The 27,219-nt window shown below is 29.9% G+C and overlaps 1 protein-coding gene across 1 annotated transcript in view; it reads left to right on the plus strand.

The window, feature by feature from the left end:
• The window catches only part of LOC111634064 (DNA topoisomerase 3-alpha-like), a 100,572-nt gene that overhangs the window by 11,856 nt on the left and 61,497 nt on the right, over positions 1 to 27,219 (plus strand). Inside the window, exons 4-11 of the mRNA XM_023378745.1 lie at positions 6,839 to 6,947; positions 9,491 to 9,634; positions 14,867 to 15,037; positions 18,381 to 18,481; positions 20,435 to 20,509; positions 20,589 to 20,769; positions 21,115 to 21,221; positions 21,524 to 21,634. Of these exons, the coding sequence (XP_023234513.1) occupies positions 6,839 to 6,947; positions 9,491 to 9,634; positions 14,867 to 15,037; positions 18,381 to 18,481; positions 20,435 to 20,509; positions 20,589 to 20,769; positions 21,115 to 21,221; positions 21,524 to 21,634 (999 nt within the window). The remainder of the gene's footprint in view (positions 1 to 6,838; positions 6,948 to 9,490; positions 9,635 to 14,866; positions 15,038 to 18,380; positions 18,482 to 20,434; positions 20,510 to 20,588; positions 20,770 to 21,114; positions 21,222 to 21,523; positions 21,635 to 27,219) is intronic.

The raw sequence follows: 27,219 nt of genomic DNA on the forward strand, positions 1-27,219 counted from the left end.
TGAGGTCTGTCTTATCAGGTAAATTACTGTACACAGTGTATTCATTAATTTTCATTTTCATGTAGTGGCTCTATGCCTTCATAAAGGACGTACTTTTCCTTTGTTTAAGGGTATTTGGGCAGTTTATTCTCTGTTATATTCTGTACAAGTAAATACTGTACAAGTACAGTACAGTATTTTCTGAGGAAATACTCGTACTTATTTTTTTTAACCCCATTCCCGATAACTCGGCATTTTCACAAACTTGGCCACCCTTCGGTCCACATTAGGTCGAGTTTTCGAGGTTCTACTGTATAACCTTCCACGGTTACTAACGGCACTGGCTGGAGACAACTACTATGTCATTGGCCAATGAACAACGACCAATGATAGGTTCATTGGCCATTGACATAAAAGTCATCTCCAGCTAGCCAGCCAGCCAGCCAGTGATGTTAGTAACTGTGGAAGGTTATATCGAAATTTAAATACTTCTGGAAGCAAAGGCTGGCTTGGGTCCAGGTTGCGCAATTGATAGTGTACCACATGACAAGTGGAGGCTGTGGGTTCAAGCCCCGCCCCAGGTCAGTTATTTTCTTCCAGAAGGTTCTAAATTATTTATTAAATTATTAATTTAGATATGAGATGGTGCTTAGCACTTACCTCTAGTACCAAATTTGTTTGTATTAATTATTTGTTTATAGCCATATTATAGCTCGAATATTTAGGCGATCATTGGATTATTATATAAAGATGAATCAATTCTGACTAAGGATCATTAATATAGTAATAATACATATGAATTTTAATAATTTGATAGAATTATAAACTGATAATGTAAAGAACTGATTATATTATTAAACAGGTAAAATAACCTAATGTACCTTTTTGATTAACATTAGAATAACTTTAATTTCAACATCAACATAAATGTAAATGTGAATAATAAGAGAAATACCAGTATGGTTATTATATGGTTATAGAAGTATTAAACTGTACCAAAAAAAATTCACATGCTGTGTAGCAGTGATTTTTTTGCACCTACTAGTTTTTTTTTGTGGGCATTTTTCACCAAATTGAGTTACTTAGCCCTACTTCAATGATATTCTCATGAAATATGATATCTATCTGACTAAAAATTTCAGTCAAAAAAATTTTTTTCCACTTATCACAGGATCTCAGAAAACTGCTACTAAAAATCACTGTCTTACACATGCCATTGTGTACAATTTTTCTTTACTGTCACATGATTGCATGTGTAATACAGTAATTTTCTGTATTGATGTCATTGTTAGTGCCCTAATGTCATCAAAAATGATCTCATGGAGGTCTCTTACAATCACCATAAGAGGTAGCTAGAGGTAAGTATTAGTCAGGTAAACTGTATACCTTGGGACCGATAAAAGAGTCACTGGTTAATGACTGCCGGCTTTGAGTATTTTACTGTCGTTTAGATGTCAGAGAATCTTCCTCTTTATTCTAACTGAGAGAATGGAAACGATGTACAATAGTTTCAGCTATAAGAGCTTTTATGGATATTTGTTTGGAATTTTAATGTTGAAAGGTGTTGGATAATGTAACGAAGAAAATGGACACTATGGATGTTTTTCAGCTAAGCATGATGTAATGATGTGGTTTGCAAGTCACTAAGACCTTGAATGCATGTCTCTGTAAGATAGCCTAAAGTGATCTGCCTCTGTAAGATGACCTTCAATTTAAATATTTCATGGGTTTATTTTATGCCTGAAAAATACAAAAATTTTTTCTGGCCCTTCTGAGAAGCATCTTAACCCTCCCATCATTTATTTCCAGTGTTTCACATTAACCCGTGCTATCTTGAAGTTTGAAGGACTCTCTATGAAAGCCTGGTCAAGGATGTTCTATAAACAAAACAGTATCTCATAAACTGAAAAATGTATGAGATACAATGGCATTTGCAGAGAAAACACATTACAGGTTTTCAGAATTGTCAAATTCAAGGAATGGCAATTACATGCACCATAATTAGCATGAAAATTTATGGAAAATTGTAACCTTATGCACATGATCCTGTAAAAAAAAACTGCATGTGATTGCTTATTAAATAGGCAGAACAGTACAATGAAATAAAAATAACTACATTGAAAATCAAATGTAAATTATCCTTAGAAATGTAAAATTTACATAGTAGTAAAAATATTTAACATAGTTAAAAAATTAATTTAATAAAATAGTTTTCAGTTAATACTTTTAAGACTAAAATTTAAAATGGTTTTAATTATTTTTAATTTTCAATATTAATCTATTCTAGTTACACATTTAAAAAATGGAACCCAAGCAGACTTTACTTGGAAAAGAGGACGTCTTTTTGATCATACTGCTTGCCTTGTAATTTATCAGATTTGCTTAGAAGTAAGTTTAAATATAAATATAATTTTTTAAAACAATTAATTTTATATTATTGAAGGAAAGCATTTGAATTCTTTAACAAATTCTGAACTTCTATAAAAATAAAACTTTAATTATTGATATTTTGTCTAATTTGATAATTAATTCTAATAGATTATAAGTCATAACAGTGATTCAAAAGTAAAAATTTGAATTTGTTAAATAAATTGACAAATTCTTAGAATTTTTACACATACTGGAATTTTTACACAAAACTTGAATCATTTTTCAAAAATAAAATCTGTTGAAAAATTTTATAACTAACTTTGGTATGTCTTATTATATTTGTCATAAGTACTTAAAGTTGATTCAATTATTAAAGAACTGCATTATTTGAATGATTTTTCCAACCTTATGAGAAAATATTCAATAAGAATATCCTGTAAATTGTTTGTTTTAAACCATATTGTTTATAATCAATTAATATTATTATACTAGCTTACCCGTCGTGCATTGCTGCGATCTCAGAAGAAAGGAAATTCAAGCAAACTCGTTATGATAAAATTCAATTTACATTTTATTATCTTTATTAAAACTTATTATTATTATTCATTTTCATTGGAAAAACATTTCAAAGTGTGGTTTCAATTCTATTTATTTATTGGAGTGCTTGTGGATACACGATATTTTTTGTTTTTCCGTCTGGTGCGTACATGAATAAATCAGAAGGTTTTCCAACGCGTGAGCCAGCCACATACAGTTGTCCACGCGAGAAGCACGGATTCTCTAAATCTAGCCCATACACTTGCAGCGATTGTCAGAAGCACAATATTCCCCATTTTTATATATATTTTTTTAATCCTTTACAATTTTAATTATTTAATTGCTCCTTCCTCTCTTCCTTGGCGTGTTGTGAAATTTCTGATAGTTGGATAATAAACTGTTTTATTGTAAATTATTTTTTAAAATTATTTTGAGTCGATATTAAAATTTTGAAAAGGGAGGATACCTAGATTGGTAAAATATGCGAATTTCTTCCCACAACTTTGGTCGTTGTTTGGGGTTCAGTTAAGGTTTTAACGAAGTTCGAGCGAATACGTAATTAGCAAAAAGAAGTTGAAATAAAGTGATTAAACAAAAATTATTACAAATATCGTAAATAACAGTTCGCAAATGCGTATATAGAGATATTTTTTAAAGGGAGGAAATAATCTTCACAATTTGAAATTGATCGAACACACAGTGCTCGAATGCTTGTGTAAACGCGTGCCATCTATCGTAGGATAAATGCCAGGAACCTTTGCGGGAGTGTATTAAAAAACTTTCCAAAGCTTCGTGGCAATCATACTATGCCAGAAACCTTCGCAGGAGTATATTAAACAACTTCCCAAAGTTTCATGGCAATCGGATAAACGGTGTGATAATGCATGAAGGACATAAGACAGACATACATTCATTTTTATATATATAGATTAATTGTTTATAAACAATGTGTTTATTGAAAATAGGTATATANAAAACTAACACTTTACAAGGAAGTACTATGTGAGATAGCAGAAATTCCTATATTAGAAATAGTCTTTAATAATAACATTTCGTGAATTACGCAACAATTGTTGTTGTTCTTAGCTACCTGAGAAAGCCTCCCGTTACATTTTCTCAAAAGCAACATGATGCTTTCTCATGAACTATTAACCTTTGCATGGCCGAAATCGCCGGTGAATATCACCAGAGACGGCCGAAAAGAGTCAGTTGCCGCCGTTTCTCTGGATAGAAGTCGTCAGATAGCAACTGGACTTTGTTTTTTTGTGCTTCCTATTTGGATTATTTGCAACAGGATTTATTAAGTGCCAAAGAAACTTGAATGAACGTCGTCGCTAGAACTTTGGATTAAGTCAAGAACTGAATTATCAATTATCAGCTATTCAAGAATCAACCAAACTCCAGGTATTTATCACCCTGCGAATCATATGTGAACTCTCGCTCTCCACGACAACACTTTATCCCGTTGATTTTTAAATAAACCATTGTTAATTGTTAAGTGTATCTGAGTCACTTCCAATGATGTCTCTAGAATCGACATTACGAATCCGTCTGACCACGTACGGGACCGCTCGCGCGACGGCGTGACGTAATCGCTGTCTCGGTTTCCGTGTTTCGAGAAACACGGTGGTGTCAATCCTGACAGGGTACCAAAGAGGTGCCGACCCGAAAGGTCACAATATATTGATATTATCTATATTTATATTTATTTTTTATATATATTAAAAGCAAAATGTTCCATCAAACCAAAACTAACACTTTACAAGGAAGTACTATAATAGACTCAGTTCTGACTTGGTTGAAATATGACCAAATCAATCAAGAAGGAAAACAAATACTTAATATTTCAGAAAGTGTGGATAATGTTTCAATTGTTTTGATTTAAATTTTAATTAATTAATTAACAGTTTATCTCAACAGTTATTGAGTTTGTTCTTTCATTCCCAGTGCACACTGGTGGGTGTGAAAGAGGTTTCAGTGAGATGAAATTAACAAAACCTTCAATTGGAAGCTGTCTTGATATAGAAACTGTCAGCAACTTGTTAAACATCATAAATAGCACTCCGAGATGGGAATTTGATTTTTATTCAGCATTTGTTGCCTGGTGTGAATGAAAATCAAGATGAATTTTTCAATAATGTATGATGCTTCTGGGTTATAATAGATTTATGGTTACATTGGTAGTGCATTCCACTGTAATAATGTACACTATCTATGAGAATAAACATAAGTTTAAACAATAATGTATTGTGTATGCTATTGTGCTACCAAACACAATTATTTACGGTTCAATGGAAAAATATACTTGCAAAAACGAGGTTGCAATGGACTCACTGCTGTCTGTCGTACTAGCAGAATTGCTCATGAGACACGTTGAGCAAAGGGTTTTTACTTTCCCCCTCATGATAGCATACCCATCGATATATCTGAGATATGTAGACATTTTAGTAGCCTAGCAAGACACTGAGGAGGATTTCCTCATCCTAAAATGCCTTCTTATAAATGTTTACTCTACTATCGACTTTACCTGGGAAAAAGAAAATGGGGGAAAAAAATTGCATTTTTAGATCTAAACATCTCCAAGTCCCAAGGGAGGTATAATGTACTCCATGTTCCATAAATTTAACAACATACCCCTTTTAATCCCTGCCAGAGCATACCATCTGCAGCACTACATCAATGCAGCTATAGCCCCTATAATTAGGCCTTTCTGTTGCCTTCCACACAAACTGCTATCAATATTGAACTTACTGCCATTCTCTCAGCAGTAAATGTGGCAGGTTTACTAATTCCAAATATAAATATATCTCGAACAAGGTTAAAAGATCTCTTTTTTTTGCCACCACTTTATGCATCCTAAAGGAATGCACAATTGTCCATTCCTCATTACCATTCTGTGGCTGCATCACTGCTCGCATTTGCCATATTTTTAGACATCATGCATTATTTCTACCAATCACTCCATGACCAAATCTCAGGAGGCTGCTATACAATGACAGAGATGCTACTTCCATACTAGAGAAGTCCAGGATATACTCTATCCCATTGGAAAACACATCTGGTATTCACACCCATTATATAGGAGCAACAACCAGAATGCTATCTTGCTGCATCTCCAAACACCAATATTTTATCAGGGCAGACAGGTGTGACACTGAGCTAGCAAGGATGGTGTTACAACAACAACACACCCTGCTGTGGGACCATGTGGTGATGCTCAGGTATTGCGATCAGAGGAGCCTGGTGTATGTTTGGGAGGCCCTCCTTACCATTTTACTAAATCTGTGCAACTCTCCCATGCTTGAATTGCTTGCTTTGTGGGTCAGCTTGTACAAAGGATTAAAACATCGACTCTAGCTCCTTCTCAGCACCTATTCAACACATATGCATTGTAACCATGTGCATGCCAATTTAAATTCTTTACATTTAGTTGTTCTAAGTTTAGTTTTGTTCTAAAGGACTAATGCCGTTAGTTTTAATTCAAAATCTTTGTTTGAAAATTTTATTTGAGCTTGTCTCTGCCTAATGATGTTTCATAGCACGTCAAAAGCGCTTGCAAATATAGTAGTATTTGTATGTAATTAACAGCTGTGTGATAATTTGTTCTTCTCTTGTTTAACCAAAGATCAGCGTGAAATCCAACCCTCAAATTCAATTGTGTATTGTTCAGGGCATCCTCATGGATGAGAAATGTTAGCTGCAGTTTTCAAAATTTTGCTAACTTTTTTAGTAAAATTAGCTAAAATGCTACAGAACATTTTTTCCAGCTTAAACACTGATCAACTACACTACACTGATTAACTAAGTGATTTTTAAATTTAGAAAAAATAATTTTATAATTAAGTAAAAGAAATTTGATATTCTAAAATTTATTCATTTAGAATATTAGAAGATTTAATTTGAAAAATTTGGTAAAGTGCTTTTTTACAATGGCTTTATTTTCAACTTTCAGAAAACATTAGAAAGAGAAGTTCGTAATTGCAATAAATTAATTATTTGGACAGATGGTGATAGAGAAGGAGAGAATATTGGCTTTGAAATTATTGAAGTTTGTAGAAATGGTAAGAACAACTTATATTATTTAAAATCTTTGTCATATTTTTTTTGTATATGCATTTAAATTTATTTGATTGGATTTACATATTCTATGAAAAAATTTAGGTTTGAATTCTATTTGTGACTTTTGTGATTATTTTATAAGTCAGGGTGAAATTTCATTTTTTATCATTCATTCATGATGAATTGTAAGGGTTGCAGGTTACAGATGCATATAATGAGCAAAATTGAGAATGGCAACATGATGAAAGCATGGAATATAAACCAGTTCATTTAAATCTAAATTATATTTTAGGATGAAATTAGGTTGAAAATAATCTTTTTAATACCATACAATTTTTAAGTCATGTTATATAATTTTTAAAGCTTATATTTATTGATAAATATGTATATATTATAAACCGTTGAAGAAAAACAGTAATAAAGAAAAATATATGTTGTTTTTGGGCTGCAATTTGAAAAAATTGTAGATTTGTAAATTTCCACCTTCATCTGTCTGTCTGTCCTTTCTTAATCTTGAGAACAGAGTTAGATAGATGAAAGCCGAGACCAGATATGGAAAGCTTAAGGACAACAGGCTCAATTAACTATGTGCAAACTTACGATGCAAACCAGAAGTTGCAATATTTCAATTCAAAAATTTCCCTGAAAGGAGTTAGATGACTGACACAACTTGATTGCTAAAGGAAATGTATGATGTACAGGAGCAGGACACTACTAATTTGAAGGTGGAGAGCATATATTTTAAATTAAATAAATTAAAAAATATGATTAAAAATTGCAGTCAGGCATTGTGACAATGTCGCAATAAAATAATTGCTCATTCTATCTATCAAACTATCCATAAGGTTGACAGATAGTTAATTTTTAAGAAAACTAAAAAAGTTAGCAAGTTGAAATTTTTGTATTATGTTGGATGAGGTTTTCTTTAATTTCATATCAGATTAGTTCTCTGGTTATCAATTACTTTTGAATGCAGAATTTAACTACTATAATGAAAACTGAAAGTGTTTGATTAAATGAATTAAATTACCTATTATTTTTAGTGTTAAATTACTATTATTGTATGGATGATAGTATAAGAAATATGATTCAATATTGAAAAAAAAAGTGTAAAATAGAGAAAGATTAGAATATATTTTATATTTATTTAAATGTTTCAAGTAAATTCATTGGTTAAGCTGTTTACTATCTATTTTTATTTTGTGGTTTTGGTATTAAATCCATTTTTTGACAACAAAGACATGTGACCTATTGAATTAAAAACTTTTTATATACAAGAAATGCATTTGTATTCCTCATTCTCTTGTTGCTATACATTTAATTTTAATGATTTAAAAAAAAGATAAGGTTATTTTTCAACGGTATATTTTTTTCTTAAAAACAGAAATGAATAAAAAATACCAATGAATTTCAACATTAATTGCATTAGGATAATTTTGTATCTGAATAGAAATTTTACAGAAATGAATAATTTCAACTGCATTACAGAAATGATTAATTTGATAAAAAGTTTTTCATCTATGTCAAGGCTTAGCATAATTAATGTTAAACCTTGACATAGATCCAGGGTGGCCAAGCTCTTTGATAGTCCGAGCCATTTTTCAAAATTTGAAATTTTTCGCGCGCCGCAATTAAATACGTATTAAAAAGATATGCAAAAAATTCCAGAATACAAATTATATCCGTAGCAAGAGTGATACAAATTGTTTCCTCCAGAGCACAATGTCAACTGTCCGTTGCAATGACAGTTTACAAATTCAAAATCGGTCTGGAGTCGGTCGATAACGGATGATTACGCCACTGTTTATGTTCGTTTGCGCAGTTTTTGATGAGTCATATCATTCTTAACTTGGACGGAAATGAAATTTGTTACAACGTTGCACTTAGTCTTTCATATTTGTTGTTAGTAATTTAAAAGACATTTTGAAACACATACGGAACGATAATAATTTTTTAAAATATAATAACACAAAAATGAAAAGGAAACTCGGGTACATCTATCGAGAGCCACAAATAATCCTTCAAAGAGCCGCATGTGGCTCACGAGGCGCAGGTTGGCCACCCCTGACATAGATGAAAAAATTTTTGTCAAATTTCTTAATCATGATGAAGCACTTTCTAAGCAAGAAACATTTTATGGATAAAAACTCAACTCATCTCTCTTTTCATAATATGAAAGAAGAAATAAGTTTATATCTATGTGAAATGATTCTTTAAGTAAATACAATGAAGTATCACATAACAAATGATACTTCATTTTATTGATTAAGAGTAATGATTTGTTTGCATCATTTTTCATTTTATTGTTATCAATTTTCCATTGTGAGAAACTATAAATCTTAATTTTTTGATGAAAATGTGCCTAAAAGTAAGGAACAAGCAAGTTTTAGTTTTAAGATAAAAACATATGATTATTTTTATGTAATATTTAGAACTAGTAATAAATTTAAGTTTTAAGATATTGTTAATAGTAAGAATTATTAGGTTGAGTTCCTTAACAATAATTCATATTTTGGAATTAATTCTGTGTCTTTTTTTCCTTCAGTAAAACCACATATTCAAGTATTTAGAGCTAGATTTTCTGAAATTACTCCTCAAGCCATATCTAGGGCTTGTCAAAATCTGGGTGAACCAAATAAGAATATAAGTGATGCTGTTAATGTCAGAAGAGAATTAGACTTAAGAATAGGTAAGATAAAGATATATAATAAATTATAATTTAGAAAGTATTGATATTTAAATAGTCAAAACAGTAAGAGCAAGAACTTACTATGATGGGAATGAAACACATCTTTCTCTTTCACCTTGTCATGCCCAGAAGGCAAAGGATTAAACATTTTTTAAAATTTACAAATATAAATAAATATTTTATTTATATTTGCAAATTTGTTTTAAAGAAATTAATACATATAAAACATACTGTGTACAGTAAGACCCCACTTAACATGAGTTGCTAGATGATAAAGTGCTAAATGAAACAGTGTTAAACGAGGTCATTTTAACACAGAGTAAATAGGGAAAGGGAAACGTGACCAAAAATAATCAGATTTTACTTTAATTTTAAGTTATTTGTATATTAATTTGCATAACAATATATGTTGAATAACACATAAACATGTGTTATTCAACATATATTGTTGCACACAGAAGTGTAAAGTTCATTATTTGTGATGAAAGTCCTGGCTGTTCTGAAATCCTTTTTTTTTTTTTTTTTTGTGATAAATTTGTGTAGTTTCATTTGTCAGTTTGTTTTCTTTCCTAAATCAAATGTCGGTAGCAAGAGATTGCATCCAAAATACAATCTCTTGCATTTTGGATGCAAGAGATTGCATTTTGTCTTGCTTTTGCACTCCTTTCAAAATCTGGATCATTTGCTACAATTTGATCAACGATTTTGGTTATTGTTACCAAACTTTACTAAGGAAATCTGTAGAGAAATTCTTTGGGTTCTTCGTTTTCAGAATCATTATTTTCCATTTCTATATGAATTCCTAGTTCTGCACATTCTTGAAGGTCATCATTGGTAAGGCTCTCAGCAGAAACCTACAGTAACTCCTCAATATCCTATTTGTCTATATCTCCTAGTCCTGCCGTATTGATTAGGTTGACAATTTGGTCAACCTAATGATACAGCAATAGGCTCTTCTTGTTGAGAATTCTTGGATACCTCCAGCCATACCTTCTTCTACACTTTGTTCATGCATTTATCAGTTAATTCTTGCCAAGCAAAGTTGATATTGCCTATGGGCATTCATGATGTTATATTTTTTCCAAAATTGCAACAAACAAACATAGATTTAAGGAAAGTACAGCACTATGACAAATTGCCATTTTTTGCTGATTGGTTCATGTTTGGGAATAATCATGTTATATATGAATCAATGAAATCCTGCAATAATTTGAAATTGGTGTAAATTTTGACTTTGAGCAGACCAAGTTATATCGAATTAGCATTAATTGAGGCAGTGTTAAGCAGAGTCTTACTATACTCTGTATAAAAAAATAAAAATATCATTGAGAAACTTCAGGACTGCAGGTACACAACTAATTATTTCAGTATGAGAAAGGATACTAGTAATACTAATAAACTTAAGTACACTAGTGTACTGAGTAATGTTTGTAAATATGACTAAAGAACTTTACAACTAGAAATTAATCTAACTTAACAGATAAATTTTGTTTTCTGTAAAGATATGGTCACTTACTATCAAATTTCGAAGATTCAGATTAGTTTATTGTATTGCAATCCTTAGAATATAATAATTTTTCACTCTTGAAACTGTGTGGATGATTGTTTTTTGTCTTTTGAACACTATATAGTGTTCAAAAGACAAAAAAATATATAATAATTGATGATATAAGTATTCAAGCCGTACGTTTCTATATTCAATGGTTTACTCAACAGTGAGAGAACAACACTTTTAAATGGACCGTTGAGACTAGTGACATCAGTGCTGTTTCACTGTTGAGCTCAACGGTCTCAACGACCTGAAAGACCATTCAGTATTTAACAAACTAACATGGCGGCTTCCATGAAAAAGTAAATTTCGCTTATAGAAACTATCCATTCACTGCTGTGGGTGCTATAATAGTGGATAGATTAATGAACGATCTGTATATGATAAAACATGTGATTGCACGATTATGTTGGATAATTTGGTCAATATTGAAATATTAAGATTTTTTCATTTATCTGAAATTGATTACAACCGATATTTGGCCCTCTAAGTCTTTCTAATGATATAAATATTCAAGAAATTAATTAAAATTATTAAGGAGAGAGCCAGTACACAAGAAAATGATACAGACAGGGGTTCATTTGAATAAAAGGATTTATTCGAATAATGGTTAAGTGAGTTACTTTAATTATTTAGCAAAACATTCACAATCGCCACTTTCTCGTTACTTAAGTCAGTCATCTTGAAAAGCGACTTCTCAATGAAAGCATTTCTTTTTTCTGCAAAACGTGACGTCAGATCATTCAACAAAGGGCGTCAACAGAAAATTCACTGTTGAGTCAACCGTTGAATATAGAAATGTACGGAAGGTTCCAAATATCATATCTTAATGTAAACCTTGAAACAAAAGTTGTATATATATATATATAGTGGGTGATTGGTTAACGAACAGATCGGTTAATGAACAAATCGGATAACGACCACTTTTGTGAATGATTTTTATGATTGGACAACAAATGCATGTTCAGATAAAGAACACTTCACTGAACAAGCATAAAAAAAAGCAACGAAAATAGCAAATACCGATTGATTTTCCCTCATCTTCAGGTAACAACTCAAAACTTTTTGGAGCACTGGAGATGTTGACATTGACGCTCAACCCGGAATATACTGATCAGATAGTATTTCTTCAAACTTTGAAATTCTCCCTTGTAATACCAGCCTTTTATTTTTCTGACAGAAACAATTCTTTTATAGTATTTGCGAGACTGTTGGGCGGACACTTGTTAAGTTTTGCATCAAGTTTTATTTTCTATAGGTAAAATAGAAAAGGTAGAAAGTGGGCGGTAGATGTCTGATGTTGCTGGGCAGTATGGCTTGAACAAATCTACAGTGGGGTGCAGTTCAATCTTATCTAAGAAAGATACAGTATAATCAAGAAGACTCAAGCAGCTAAAGGAGTAACACAAATCACTTGTGAGAAATAAAGAACATTGAAGAGCTCATAATGGAACCTGAAAATGATCTGATGACATAAGAGCTCTTGAATGAAGAACACCAAGAAACTGGGCGAGATATGATTTATTATGGAAAAAAGAATTAATGCTGATATCTGCTATTAAAGATCTTTTGAAGAAGTGGGCAATGTTGTATCAACGGTCTTAGAATGGCATACAAACCAGGTTGAGGTTAATAGGCTTGGGGATCTCTACAATTACAATGCTATTAATTACTTATGAAAATCCTGAAGAAGAGAGAAAAGCAATCGACATTAGACAGATTTTTTAACCCACAAACAAAAAAACATAAGTAATAAAAATGCAAGACTGTGTATATATGTTTTTTATTATTACATATAAATGAATGTATTTTTTATTTTTTGGGGTCTCCAGAATGAATTAATCAAATTCCCATACAAACCTATGGTAAATCGATAATCGGTTAATGAACAATTCGGATAGCGAACAAAGTATTGGAACGGATTATGTTCATTAACCGATCACCCACTGTATATAAATACATCAGGCTTTGGGATGTTTATTATATTTACTTATATAGTTTTTATGCATAAAACAGTCACTAGTGTAGCAAACCAGCTGTTAAGTTATTTGAAACTTACCATGATCATTATCCATAGAATTAGATAAATTCTTTTAATCTCCAGTTTGCATTTTTACATAAACATAAGTTTTATATATAGATATATAAGTAAATATAATAAACATCCCAAAGCATGATGTATTGATACTAAACCAGTCTATTTTCTTATCTAATTATTGATAATAATAAAATAATAGCCCAATTATTTATGGTGATTGTTTGGTTTAGTATAAAAACTATATAAGTGTATGTGCAGGGTTTTACAGTACTTTTTCACACTAGTACACTCTGCACACTGAAAAAATACAAAATAATAACAATACAGTAGAGTCCCACTAGTTTGAACTAATTGGGACTGAATCCTGTTCGGATTAGCAGATTTTCAGATTAGCGAAATAACTGAAATAATGCAGATGCAAGCGGTAAAACAGGTCTGGTTTATATAGATCCAACACCTTCAATGACTTTTTTTTCTGTTTTTGTGTGTAAATACTGTATAGATCTGCTGTTTTAATAGGTTATGTCAAACATGATTTATTAATTTTGTACAGTATTAATACAGTACTACAATAAAATACAATTTTTTTTTTGTTGTGGGATTGCAAATCTTTTTGTACCATTAATACCATTTAAATTCAACTGGAAAATACAAAAAATTATATTTTGCGAGCTAAAAAATTTCCTCTCCACTGATTGAAACATGTTTGGATTAGTGATGTTTGGACTAGTGGACTAGTATTCAGACTAGTGTTCATAGTAATAAAATTAAACTACAACACATAATATAACTTTCAAAACAAATATTTAAAATGTCTAGACATCATTGTGTCCACCAGCTGCAAAGCACCCACATGCATTATTTGACAATTGGTTAAAAATATTTCCTTATATAACAGAAAGGATTTTAAAAATATTACATAAAAGCTTTAAATATCTCTGTCAAAAAGCAGCAGTAAAACTATGATTTAAGATATTTTCTTATTGCCTTTTGATTGGCAATATAAAAATATCTTTTGTTATTTGCTTCACTTTTATTTAAGGATAATCAAGTCCTTCCTCTCTTTATCTGGACTATCCAGCAATAGAAATTAATGTCTTAATATTGATATGCAAAATTGTCTCAGAAACATATAATATATAGAGACCAAAAACTCTCCATGTAACAGGAAATTACTATGTCATCTGTGGATTGTAGTGCTGTGAAACTAGACCAAATATGTAACATTATGTTAAATTTTGAGTAAATTAATTTACTTTCAAATACAGTAATTGCATTACAATATTTACTGTTGATACACTTTAAATGCTTAGTACTTGATGTACTCAAAACAAAATCAAACAAATTTTTGGATTATCTGAAATTTTGTTTATCCAAAACACCCATGATTCCATCAAGTTTGAATGATCAAGTTTCCACTGTATCGGTTTTTAATCATCATTATATAATTTATTTAATTTTTAAATTATAGACTCAATTTTCCTTATAAAATGACTTTAGAAGAGTAACTTACATTCTTTAAAATTTATATGAATCTACAAATTTGTGAATGCTCTGTGGTATAAATTTTATCAATATGTTTTTAGTTTGAACATCAATTTTTTAAAGAATTTTTTTGTTTTACTTTATTGGAATATTTTGATAGGTGCTGCCTTCACAAGATTTCAAACTCTGAGGCTGAAGAAAGTTTTTCCAGAATCTCTTCAAAATCAACTAATAAGTTATGGAAGCTGCCAGTTTCCAACTCTTGGCTTTGTAGTTGAACGATATAAGCAAGTACAGTCATTTATTGCAGAACCATTTTGGAAAATTAAAGGTAAATAGTTTTTTGTTTCATTATTTAATTAAAAACGTGTCAAGAAATGAAATTTTCTATATAAAATACATTATTAAAAAATTCCAAATTTTATTTTGATGATAAAATTTTGGTAATGCATTTGAAATTTTATCATTTAACATGAAATTATACAGAAGACATTTTTATTAACTAGTAGATGCATTTTAGCATTATTTAATACTTTGAAACATTATCATTTAAAAAGTAGATAAAACTTGAAAAAGTTAAAAGAATTGATGTATATTGATGTGTTACATTAGAAATAGGCATCTGATTTATTAAAATCAGTTTGCTTGATTTGACAGTTTTAGTTTCTTTACTACTGTGTTATATATGCATTAGTTAAATTTTAGGAAAATGTTATTAAAGATGATAAGAGATGACATAGTTCATATTAAAATCCAAATTTATTTTCAAAAATTGATTAATCTAACCTAATTTATATTGGAAAATAATTGAAATTTTATTAAAACAATATCAGATACATATTTAGATGCAAAAAACTTATTTCTGGTATGATGTATCAATGGTTTAATGCCATGAAATTGTATGATAAATTTTGTAAGTTACTTTAAAAAAAAATGAATCGTATAATACACATCTCAAAACCCGATGAGTTAATATAATAATTTAATGATCACCTAAATATTCGGGCTATAATATGGCTATAAACAAATAATTAATACAAACAAATTTGGTACTAGAGGTAAATGCTAGGCACCATCTCATATCTAAATCAATAATTATAATTTTGATAATTTAATAAGTAATTTAGAACCTTCTGGAAGAAAATAACTGATCTGGGGTGGGCTTGAACCCGCAGCCTCCACCTATCGTGTGGTGCACTACCAGTTGTGCCACTTGGACCCGAAGCCAGCCTTTGCTTCCAAAAGTATCTAAATTTTAATACAGTAGAACCTCGAAAACTCGTCCCTTGATAACTTAGCACTCCGGATAACTGGTCCACACCTTGGCAGGGCGAAAAAATCCTTAGTTAATTAATTTTCATTATAGACAGCTTTATAAAAGTATAAAAGCTCTCATAAAGTATTTTTCTGAGGTCTGTCTTATCAGGTAAATTACTGTACACAGTGTATTCATTAATTTTCATTTTCATGTAGTGGCTCTATGCCTTCATAAAGGACGTACTTTTCCTTTGTTTAAGGGTATTTGGGCAGTTTATTCTCTGTTATATTCTGTACAAGTAAATACTGTACAAGTACAGTACAGTATTTTCTGAGGAAATACTCGTACTTATTTTTTTTAACCCCATTCCCGATAACTCGGCATTTTCACAAACTTGGCCACCCTTCGGTCCACATTAGGTCGAGTTTTCGAGGTTCTACTGTATAACCTTCCACGGTTACTAACGGCACTGGCTGGAGACAACTACTATGTCATTGGCCAATGAACAACGACCAATGATAGGTTCATTGGCCATTGACATAAAAGTCATCTCCAGCTAGCCAGCCAGCCAGCCAGTGATGTTAGTAACTGTGGAAGGTTATATCGAAATTTAAATACTTCTGGAAGCAAAGGCTGGCTTGGGTCCAGGTTGCGCAATTGATAGTGTACCACATGACAAGTGGAGGCTGTGGGTTCAAGCCCCGCCCCAGGTCAGTTATTTTCTTCCAGAAGGTTCTAAATTATTTATTAAATTATTAATTTAGATATGAGATGGTGCTTAGCACTTACCTCTAGTACCAAATTTGTTTGTATTAATTATTTGTTTATAGCCATATTATAGCTCGAATATTTAGGCGATCATTGGATTATTATATAAAGATGAATCAATTCTGACTAAGGATCATTAATATAGTAATAATACATATGAATTTTAATAATTTGATAGAATTATAAACTGATAATGTAAAGAACTGATTATATTATTAAACAGGTAAAATAACCTAATGTACCTTTTTGATTAACATTAGAATAACTTTAATTTCAACATCAACATAAATGTAAATGTGAATAATAAGAGAAATACCAGTATGGTTATTATATGGTTATAGAAGTATTAAACTGTACCAAAAAAAATTCACATGCTGTGTAGCAGTGATTTTTTTGCACCTACTAGTTTTTTTTTGTGGGCATTTTTCACCAAATTGAGTTACTTAGCCCTACTTCAATGATATTCTCATGAAATATGATATCTATCTGACTAAAAATTTCAGTCAAAAAAATTTTTTTCCACTTATCACAGGATCTCAGAAAACTGCTACTAAAAATCACTGTCTTACACATGCCATTGTGTACAATTTTTCTTTACTGTCACATGATTGCATGTGTAATACAGTAATTTTCTGTATTGATGTCATTGTTAGTGCCCTAATGTCATCAAAAATGATCTCATGGAGGTCTCTTACAATCACCATAAGAGGTAGCTAGAGGTAAGTATTAGTCAGGTAAACTGTATACCTTGGGACCGATAAAAGAGTCACTGGTTAATGACTGCCGGCTTTGAGTATTTTACTGTCGTTTAGATGTCAGAGAATCTTCCTCTTTATTCTAACTGAGAGAATGGAAACGATGTACAATAGTTTCAGCTATAAGAGCTTTTATGGATATTTGTTTGGAATTTTAATGTTGAAAGGTGTTGGATAATGTAACGAAGAAAATGGACACTATGGATGTTTTTCAGCTAAGCATGATGTAATGATGTGGTTTGCAAGTCACTAAGACCTTGAATGCATGTCTCTGTAAGATAGCCTAAAGTGATCTGCCTCTGTAAGATGACCTTCAATTTAAATATTTCATGGGTTTATTTTATGCCTGAAAAATACAAAAATTTTTTCTGGCCCTTCTGAGAAGCATCTTAACCCTCCCATCATTTATTTCCAGTGTTTCACATTAACCCGTGCTATCTTGAAGTTTGAAGGACTCTCTATGAAAGCCTGGTCAAGGATGTTCTATAAACAAAACAGTATCTCATAAACTGAAAAATGTATGAGATACAATGGCATTTGCAGAGAAAACACATTACAGGTTTTCAGAATTGTCAAATTCAAGGAATGGCAATTACATGCACCATAATTAGCATGAAAATTTATGGAAAATTGTAACCTTATGCACATGATCCTGTAAAAAAAAACTGCATGTGATTGCTTATTAAATAGGCAGAACAGTACAATGAAATAAAAATAACTACATTGAAAATCAAATGTAAATTATCCTTAGAAATGTAAAATTTACATAGTAGTAAAAATATTTAACATAGTTAAAAAATTAATTTAATAAAATAGTTTTCAGTTAATACTTTTAAGACTAAAATTTAAAATGGTTTTAATTATTTTTAATTTTCAATATTAATCTATTCTAGTTACACATTTAAAAAATGGAACCCAAGCAGACTTTACTTGGAAAAGAGGACGTCTTTTTGATCATACTGCTTGCCTTGTAATTTATCAGATTTGCTTAGAAGTAAGTTTAAATATAAATATAATTTTTTAAAACAATTAATTTTATATTATTGAAGGAAAGCATTTGAATTCTTTAACAAATTCTGAACTTCTATAAAAATAAAACTTTAATTATTGATATTTTGTCTAATTTGATAATTAATTCTAATAGATTATAAGTCATAACAGTGATTCAAAAGTAAAAATTTGAATTTGTTAAATAAATTGACAAATTCTTAGAATTTTTACACATACTGGAATTTTTACACAAAACTTGAATCATTTTTCAAAAATAAAATCTGTTGAAAAATTTTATAACTAACTTTGGTATGTCTTATTATATTTGTCATAAGTACTTAAAGTTGATTCAATTATTAAAGAACTGCATTATTTGAATGATTTTTCCAACCTTATGAGAAAATATTCAATAAGAATATCCTGTAAATTGTTTGTTTTAAACCATATTGTTTATAATCAATTAATATTATTATACTAGCTTACCCGTCGTGCATTGCTGCGATCTCAGAAGAAAGGAAATTCAAGCAAACTCGTTATGATAAAATTCAATTTACATTTTATTATCTTTATTAAAACTTATTATTATTATTCATTTTCATTGGAAAAACATTTCAAAGTGTGGTTTCAATTCTATTTATTTATTGGAGTGCTTGTGGATACACGATATTTTTTGTTTTTCCATCTGGTGCGTACATGAATAAATCAGAAGGTTTTCCAACGCGTGAGCCAGCCACATACAGTTGTCCACGCGAGAAGCACGGATTCTCTAAATCTAGCCCATACACTTGCAGCGATTGTCAGAAGCACAATATTCCCCATTTTTATATATATTTTTTTAATCCTTTACAATTTTAATTATTTAATTGCTCCTTCCTCTCTTCCTTGGCGTGTTGTGAAATTTCTGATAGTTGGATAATAAACTGTTTTATTGTAAATTATTTTTTAAAATTATTTTGAGTCGATATTAAAATTTTGAAAAGGGAGGATACCTAGATTGGTAAAATATGCGAATTTCTTCCCACAACTTTGGTCGTTGTTTGGGGTTCAGTTAAGGTTTTAACGAAGTTCGAGCGAATACGTAATTAGCAAAAAGAAGTTGAAATAAAGTGATTAAACAAAAATTATTACAAATATCGTAAATAACAGTTCGCAAATGCGTATATAGAGATATTTTTTAAAGGGAGGAAATAATCTTCACAATTTGAAATTGATCGAACACACAGTGCTCGAATGCTCGTGTAAACGCGTGCCATCTATCGTAGGATAAATGCCAGGAACCTTTGCGGGAGTGTATTAAAAAACTTTCCAAAGCTTCGTGGCAATCATACTATGCCAGAAACCTTCGCAGGAGTATATTAAACAACTTCCCAAAGTTTCATGGCAATCGGATAAACGGTGTGATAATGCATGAAGGACATAAGACAGACATATATTCATTTTTATATATATAGATTAATTGTTTATAAACAATGTGTTTATTGAAAATAGGTATATATTTTTAAATAACATTTCAGTAATAAATAACATGCACTGCTTTTATAAAATTTATATTATAATTCGTGCAGTGAAAGTGTAAACATGAGTCAGTCTGATGGGAAGGATCTTTATCAGATAAAGAGGTGGAAGGAGACGTGGGAGTTAACACATGGATCAGTGTAATTAAATTTGTAAAAAAAAGTAAAATGATAAAATTATTTATGATACAGTTCATATAAAAATACTTTGAAAATGTAAAAACAAAACACTTGAAAGAAATTGTATCCATGTGTTAACTTTTACATGTCTCCCTCCTCTTCAAAGATCTTTCCAGCTCAGGCTGACTCATAACTACTCTTTCATTGTGCAGACTATACTAAATCTTTAAGTAAGTAAAGTGTTGAGTTGTTTATCTTCTCTATTATTTTAATGATAATTGTTAATAATTTACTTTGTTTTTTAATTTATGATATTTCTATAGAACCCAACTGCTCACGTCACAGATTTAAAAACTAAGCCTAAAAGCAAGTGGCGACCTTTGCCATTAGACACTGTTGTAAGTATTCTCTATTACAAAATTTTAATTTGTATTTTAGTTTTTATTTTTATAACTGCTTAAAAATAACCATATATAGGAATTAGAAAAATTGGCATCGAGGAAATTACGTATGAACGCAAAAGAAACTATGCACATAGCAGAAAGGCTTTATACGCAAGGATACATCAGTTATCCCCGTACAGAAACTAATAAATTTCCTAAAGACATTAATCTAGGATCACTTGTAGAAATGCAAGTTCAAGATCCAAATTGGGGAGGTAAAAAAATAATTTTAAATTGTCTATATTTGTATTTCCTTCAAAATTAAGTAAACTTTATTTTTTCGCTTCTCTCTTATCCCATTAGAAAATATTCTTACATTTATTTCATTATCTTTTACCTGATTATTATAATCAAGTAAAAATTGTAATCTGATCAATAATAACAATTTAAAGAATGTAATCACAATAAAACTTACTGTTGTTTATATTTAAGTGTTTTGGATTTTTTCTTGTAATTTTAATTAATAAAATATTTTATATAAACATACAAACTTTACAATTTTATTTATTTTTTAAATTAAAACATATTATTTGAATTTCATGTAAATTTTTTAAAAATAGGATTTGCTAGTAGAGTTTTAAATGATGGTCCTAATCCAAGACAGGGAAATAAAACTGATAATGCCCATCCTCCAATTCATCCTACAAAATATGCTAAAAACTTGCAGGTAAATTTGCTTCATGAAATAATATTTCACTGCACTAATATTAAAAGTTATACAAAACTGTAATCTAATTTAATAAAGTGTTATAAAAAAGAAATAGAGAAATATTTTAAAATATTTTATTGAAAATATTTCCTAAAATTATTATTTAGTTTTTATAATTAAGTTAATTATTTATATCTAATTTTAAGTAGTATTTTATTTAAATTATTTATTAAAGTTTATTTTGATTTTTAAATTTTATATTAAATTGTATTTATTAAACAAATGATTAAAATTAAAATGAAAGAATTTTTTAATTTCAGGGAAATGAAGCAAGATTGTATGAATTTATAGTAAGACATTTTCTGGCTTCCCTTTCCAAAGATGCTGAAGGACAGGAAACAATAGCAGAAATTGATATTAATGGTGAAAAAGTAACTATATTAATTTACTTTGTTATAAATGTAAGATTTTTGTCACTATAAATTGTATGGCGATTTAATTCATATGCCACAGTTTCCTTATTGTATAGATTAGTATGCAAAATGTTTACAAAGGACTTATTTTATTAACAGTACATATTATACTGGTCTGTTTGATTACACATACGATCTCCTGTAGATGGTGTTAAAAATGTAATGCACATCTATGGGAAAATTCTATTCCATTTTTAACAGTAACAGAGAAATAAAAACAGTTTTTTGTTTTAGAATTCTATTTATTTATTTTTAATTAATTAATGTTTTAACTATTGTATACAATTAATTTTTTACTTGTGTTATTGCTGATTTAAAATTGTTATTCAGAATGTAAAAGTACAGTCTTTGGCTAATGATTTGGTTGAGAGCAAGATCATGTTATGTATGTAAATATATGTGTATATCAGAAATTCCAGTTATAGTCATCTTGCTGTTTGGCCTGATGAGGGACTATGAGTTATAAATGCATTTCCAATACTAATAAAGTGTATAATTTTAAAGTTGATCTCTGACTCTGTTTCATCAACCTACAAGGTGTGATAAGTCTGCAATCAGCCAATTTTGGGCTACATTAGAAAGCATTCATTCAGAGAAGATGTGAGAATATTTGTAATATAGAGTAAGAGCCCGCTTAACACGGGGGATATGTTTCTAGATGACAAAGAGCTAAATGAACTGTGTTAAACAAGGTAATTTTAACACAGAGTAAATAGGGAAAGGGGAACACGTGACCAAAAATAATCAGATTTTACTTTAATTTTAAGTTACTTTTATATTAATTTGCATAATAATATATGTTGAATAACACATAAACATATGCACATAGAAGTGTAAAGTTCATTATTTGTGATGAAGGTCCTGGTTCTTCTGAAATTCTTGTTTTTTGTGATAAATTTGTGTAGTTTCATTATTCAGTTTTTTCTTTCCTAAATCAAATGTTGGTAGCAAGAGATTGCATCCAAAGCACCTTGTCTTGCTTTTGCACTTCTTTCAAAATCTGGACCATTTGCTACAATTTGATCAACAATTTTGGTTATCATTACCAAACTTTACTAAGGAAATCTGTAGAGAAATTCTTTGGGTTCTTCGTTTTCAGAATCACTATTTTCCAGTTTTATATGAATTCGTAGTTCTGCATGTTCTTGAAGGTCATCGTTGGTAAGGCTCTCAGCAGAAACCTACAGTAACTCCTCAATATCCTATTTGTCTCCATCTCCTAGTCCTGCTGAATCGATTAGGTTAACAATTTGGTCAACCTAATGATACAGCAATAGGCTCTTCTCATTGAGAATTCTTGGATACCTCCAGCCATACCTTCTTCTACACTTCATTCATGCATTTATCAGTTAATTTTTGCCAAGCCAAGTTGATATTGCCTATGTTATATTTTTTCCAAAATTGCAACAAACAAACATAGATTTAAAGAAAGTACAGCACTATGACAATTGCCACCTTTTGCTGATTGGTTCATGTTTGGGAATAATCATGTTATATATGAATCAATGAAATGCTGCAATAATTTGAATCATTGTAAATGTTGAGCATTTTTTTAGGCTTCAAGCAGACCACGTTATATCAAATCAGTATTAATCGAGGCAAGGTTAAGCAGGGTCTTACTGTATTTATAATTAATTATTCTAAAGATAAAGTTAAGAGCTTCTTTACAATTCTGATTAATTACATTCTGTTAATCATGATTTTTCATATATCACTAGAGAATATTTGTGTTCCACTAACAAAAAGGATATTTTTTATGTTTGATTCTAAGTTACTCTCTTTGATTTGAATTTATTTTTAATTGAAATATAATGTCATACAAGGATTATATTTTTCAAGATTGGTTTTTACAGTTAACTATAATATTATGATTAAGAAATATACAATATTTTAAACTCTTATGTAATTTATTTATTTTTTTTAGTTTGGTTTNAATTTAAGTTTTAAGATATTGTTAATAGTAAGAATTATTAGGTTGAGTTCCTTAACAATAATTCATATTTTGGAATTAATTCTGTGTCTTTTTTTCCTTCAGTAAAACCACATATTCAAGTATTTAGAGCTAGATTTTCTGAAATTACTCCTCAAGCCATATCTAGGGCTTGTCAAAATCTGGGTGAACCAAATAAGAATATAAGTGATGCTGTTAATGTCAGAAGAGAATTAGACTTAAGAATAGGTAAGATAAAGATATATAATAAATTATAATTTAGAAAGTATTGATATTTAAATAGTCAAAACAGTAAGAGCAAGAACTTACTATGATGGGAATGAAACACATCTTTCTCTTTCACCTTGTCATGCCCAGAAGGCAAAGGATTAAACATTTTTTAAAATTTACAAATATAAATAAAATTCATAGAAATTAGTTCAAAATAAATACAGAAAAAGTGAAAAAAAAAAGTGTAAAATAGAGAAAGATTAGAATATATTTTATATTTATTTAAATGTTTCAAGTAAATTCATTGGTTAAGCTGTTTACTATCTATTTTTATTTTGTGGTTTTGGTATTAAATCCATTTTTTGACAACAAAGACATGTGACCTATTGAATTAAAAACTTTTTATATACAAGAAATGCATTTGTATTCCTCATTCTCTTGTTGCTATACATTTAATTTTAATGATTTAAAAAAAAGATAAGGTTATTTTTCAACGGTATATTTTTTTCTTAAAAACAGAAATGAATAAAAAATACCAATGAATTTCAACATTAATTGCATTAGGATAATTTTGTATCTGAATAGAAATTTTACAGAAATGAATAATTTCAACTGCATTACAGAAATGATTAATTTGATAAAAAGTTTTTCATCTATGTCAAGGCTTAGCATAATTAATGTTAAACCTTGACATAGATCCAGGGTGGCCAAGCTCTTTGATAGTCCGAGCCATTTTTCAAAATTTGAAATTTTTCGCGCGCCGCAATTAAATACGTATTAAAAAGATATGCAAAAAATTCCAGAATACAAATTATATCCGTAGCAAGAGTGATACAAATTGTTTCCTCCAGAGCACAATGTCAACTGTCCGTTGCAATGACAGTTTACAAATTCAAAATCGGTCTGGAGTCGGTCGATAACGGACGATTACGCCACTGTTTATGTTCGTTCGCGCAGTTTTCGATGAGTCATATCATTCTTAACTTGGACGGAAATGAAATTTGTTACAACGTTGCACTTAGTCTTTCATATTTGTTGTTAGTAATTTAAAAGACATTTTGAAACACATACGGAACGATAATAATTTTTTAAAATATAATAACACAAAAATGAAAAGGAAACTCGGGTACATCTATCGAGAGCCACAAATAATCCTTCAAAGAGCCGCATGTGGCTCACGAGGCGCAGGTTGGCCACCCCTGACATAGATGAAAAAATTTTTGTCAAATTTCTTAATCATGATGAAGCACTTTCTAAGCAAGAAACATTTTATGGATAAAAACTCAACTCATCTCTCTTTTCATAATATGAAAGAAGAAATAAGTTTATATCTATGTGAAATGATTCTTTAAGTAAATACAATGAAGTATCACATAACAAATGATACTTCATTTTATTGATTAAGAGTAATGATTTGTTTGCATCATTTTTCATTTTATTGTTATCAATTTTCCATTGTGAGAAACTATAAATCTTAATTTTTTGATGAAAATGTGCCTAAAAGTAAGGAACAAGCAAGTTTTAGTTTTAAGATAAAAACATATGATTATTTTTATGTAATATTTAGAACTAGTAATAAATTTAAGTTTTAAGATATTGTTAATAGTAAGAATTATTAGGTTGAGTTCCTTAACAATAATTCATATTTTGGAATTAATTCTGTGTCTTTTTTTCCTTCAGTAAAACCACATATTCAAGTATTTAGAGCTAGATTTTCTGAAATTACTCCTCAAGCCATATCTAGGGCTTGTCAAAATCTGGGTGAACCAAATAAGAATATAAGTGATGCTGTTAATGTCAGAAGAGAATTAGACTTAAGAATAGGTAAGATAAAGATATATAATAAATTATAATTTAGAAAGTATTGATATTTAAATAGTCAAAACAGTAAGAGCAAGAACTTACTATGATGGGAATGAAACACATCTTTCTCTTTCACCTTGTCATGCCCAGAAGGCAAAGGATTAAACATTTTTTAAAATTTACAAATATAAATAAATATTTTATTTATATTTGCAAATTTGTTTTAAAGAAATTAATACATATAAAACATACTGTGTACAGTAAGACCCCACTTAACATGAGTTGCTAGATGATAAAGTGCTAAATGAAACAGTGTTAAACGAGATCATTTTAACACAGAGTAAATAGGGAAAGGGAAACGTGACCAAAAATAATCAGATTTTACTTTAATTTTAAGTTATTTGTATATTAATTTGCATAACAATATATGTTGAATAACACATAAACATATGTTATTCAACATATATTGTTGCACACAGAAGTGTAAAGTTCATTATTTGTGATGAAAGTCCTGGCTGTTCTGAAATCCTTTTTTTTTTTTTTTTTTTTTTTATAAGGAACACACCTCTTCATGCTTGCTCTATCATCGTAAAATATTTGTGTGTGTAGCTTATATATTATTATCTTTTTCTTACACGAAAATATATTATTATTATGTTTATTTTTAATGAATGAGAAATAAAAATTGAGAAAAAAAAAAACAAATGAAATTTACATATTGAAATACAAGTTCCTACTGGAATTATTATAGATTACTTCTTAACTTGTGGAGGAGTGGCAAAAGTTCAACCCACATTCTTCCCTTCGTTTCACTGCAGTTATTATCGTTTCCATCTCTAGAAGACCTGAATTTCTTTATAGAAAGCGTAGGAGTTCTTTGTTTGCTACGAAAACAACTTACCGACTCATAGCGTACTTTCTTCTAACATCGTACAAAAACGTGAGTTCTGGGTGAACTCTTAAACACCGGGTCTGGTTTGTTTGTCATGCAATAAGAACGAGTCGCAAAGAGGATATGGCCTGGCTACATTCTTTTATCGTCATTATCCGACGAAAGGATGCCATTTACAATATATATAAAGTGTCATTACGATTACCGTTTATATTTAAGCTTAATAAAAAAAAAAGAAGAATTATTCTAAATTAATTATATAGTAACAGGTGTGTAAGAGGTGGATTAATCGGTTTGCAACTTCATAAAAATTCGTTATCTAATCGTTAAAGAGAGATATTATAAGTTTTATTATCAATATTTTATCACCTTTACCTCCTCCTCTTTTGAAGAATGGTAATCGTGATTACACGTTTAATTATGTAACTAAATTTTGACACGTATGGCACCTCAAAATACTCGAAATTAAGAGGAAAAAAAAGGAACCAGTTTACACTAAAAACCCTAAGTAACAGTTGCAGATTTGTTTTCCGATTGGGTGATCCGGGATGAAGGAGGAGGGAGAGAGAGAGAGAGAGAAAAGATAAACAAAACGATTTTAAACAGTAATATTACAACAACAGATTACATTTTTCTGTCTGTGTATGTAGAGCACGTCGTTACAAACAGAATAGTTTTATTGTCAGA

The sequence above is a fragment of the Centruroides sculpturatus genome, unplaced genomic scaffold, assembly GCF_000671375.1.
Source record: "Centruroides sculpturatus isolate CEXI.00-Female unplaced genomic scaffold, Cexi_2.0 scaffold701, whole genome shotgun sequence".
Lineage (NCBI taxonomy): Eukaryota > Metazoa > Arthropoda > Arachnida > Scorpiones > Buthidae > Centruroides > Centruroides sculpturatus.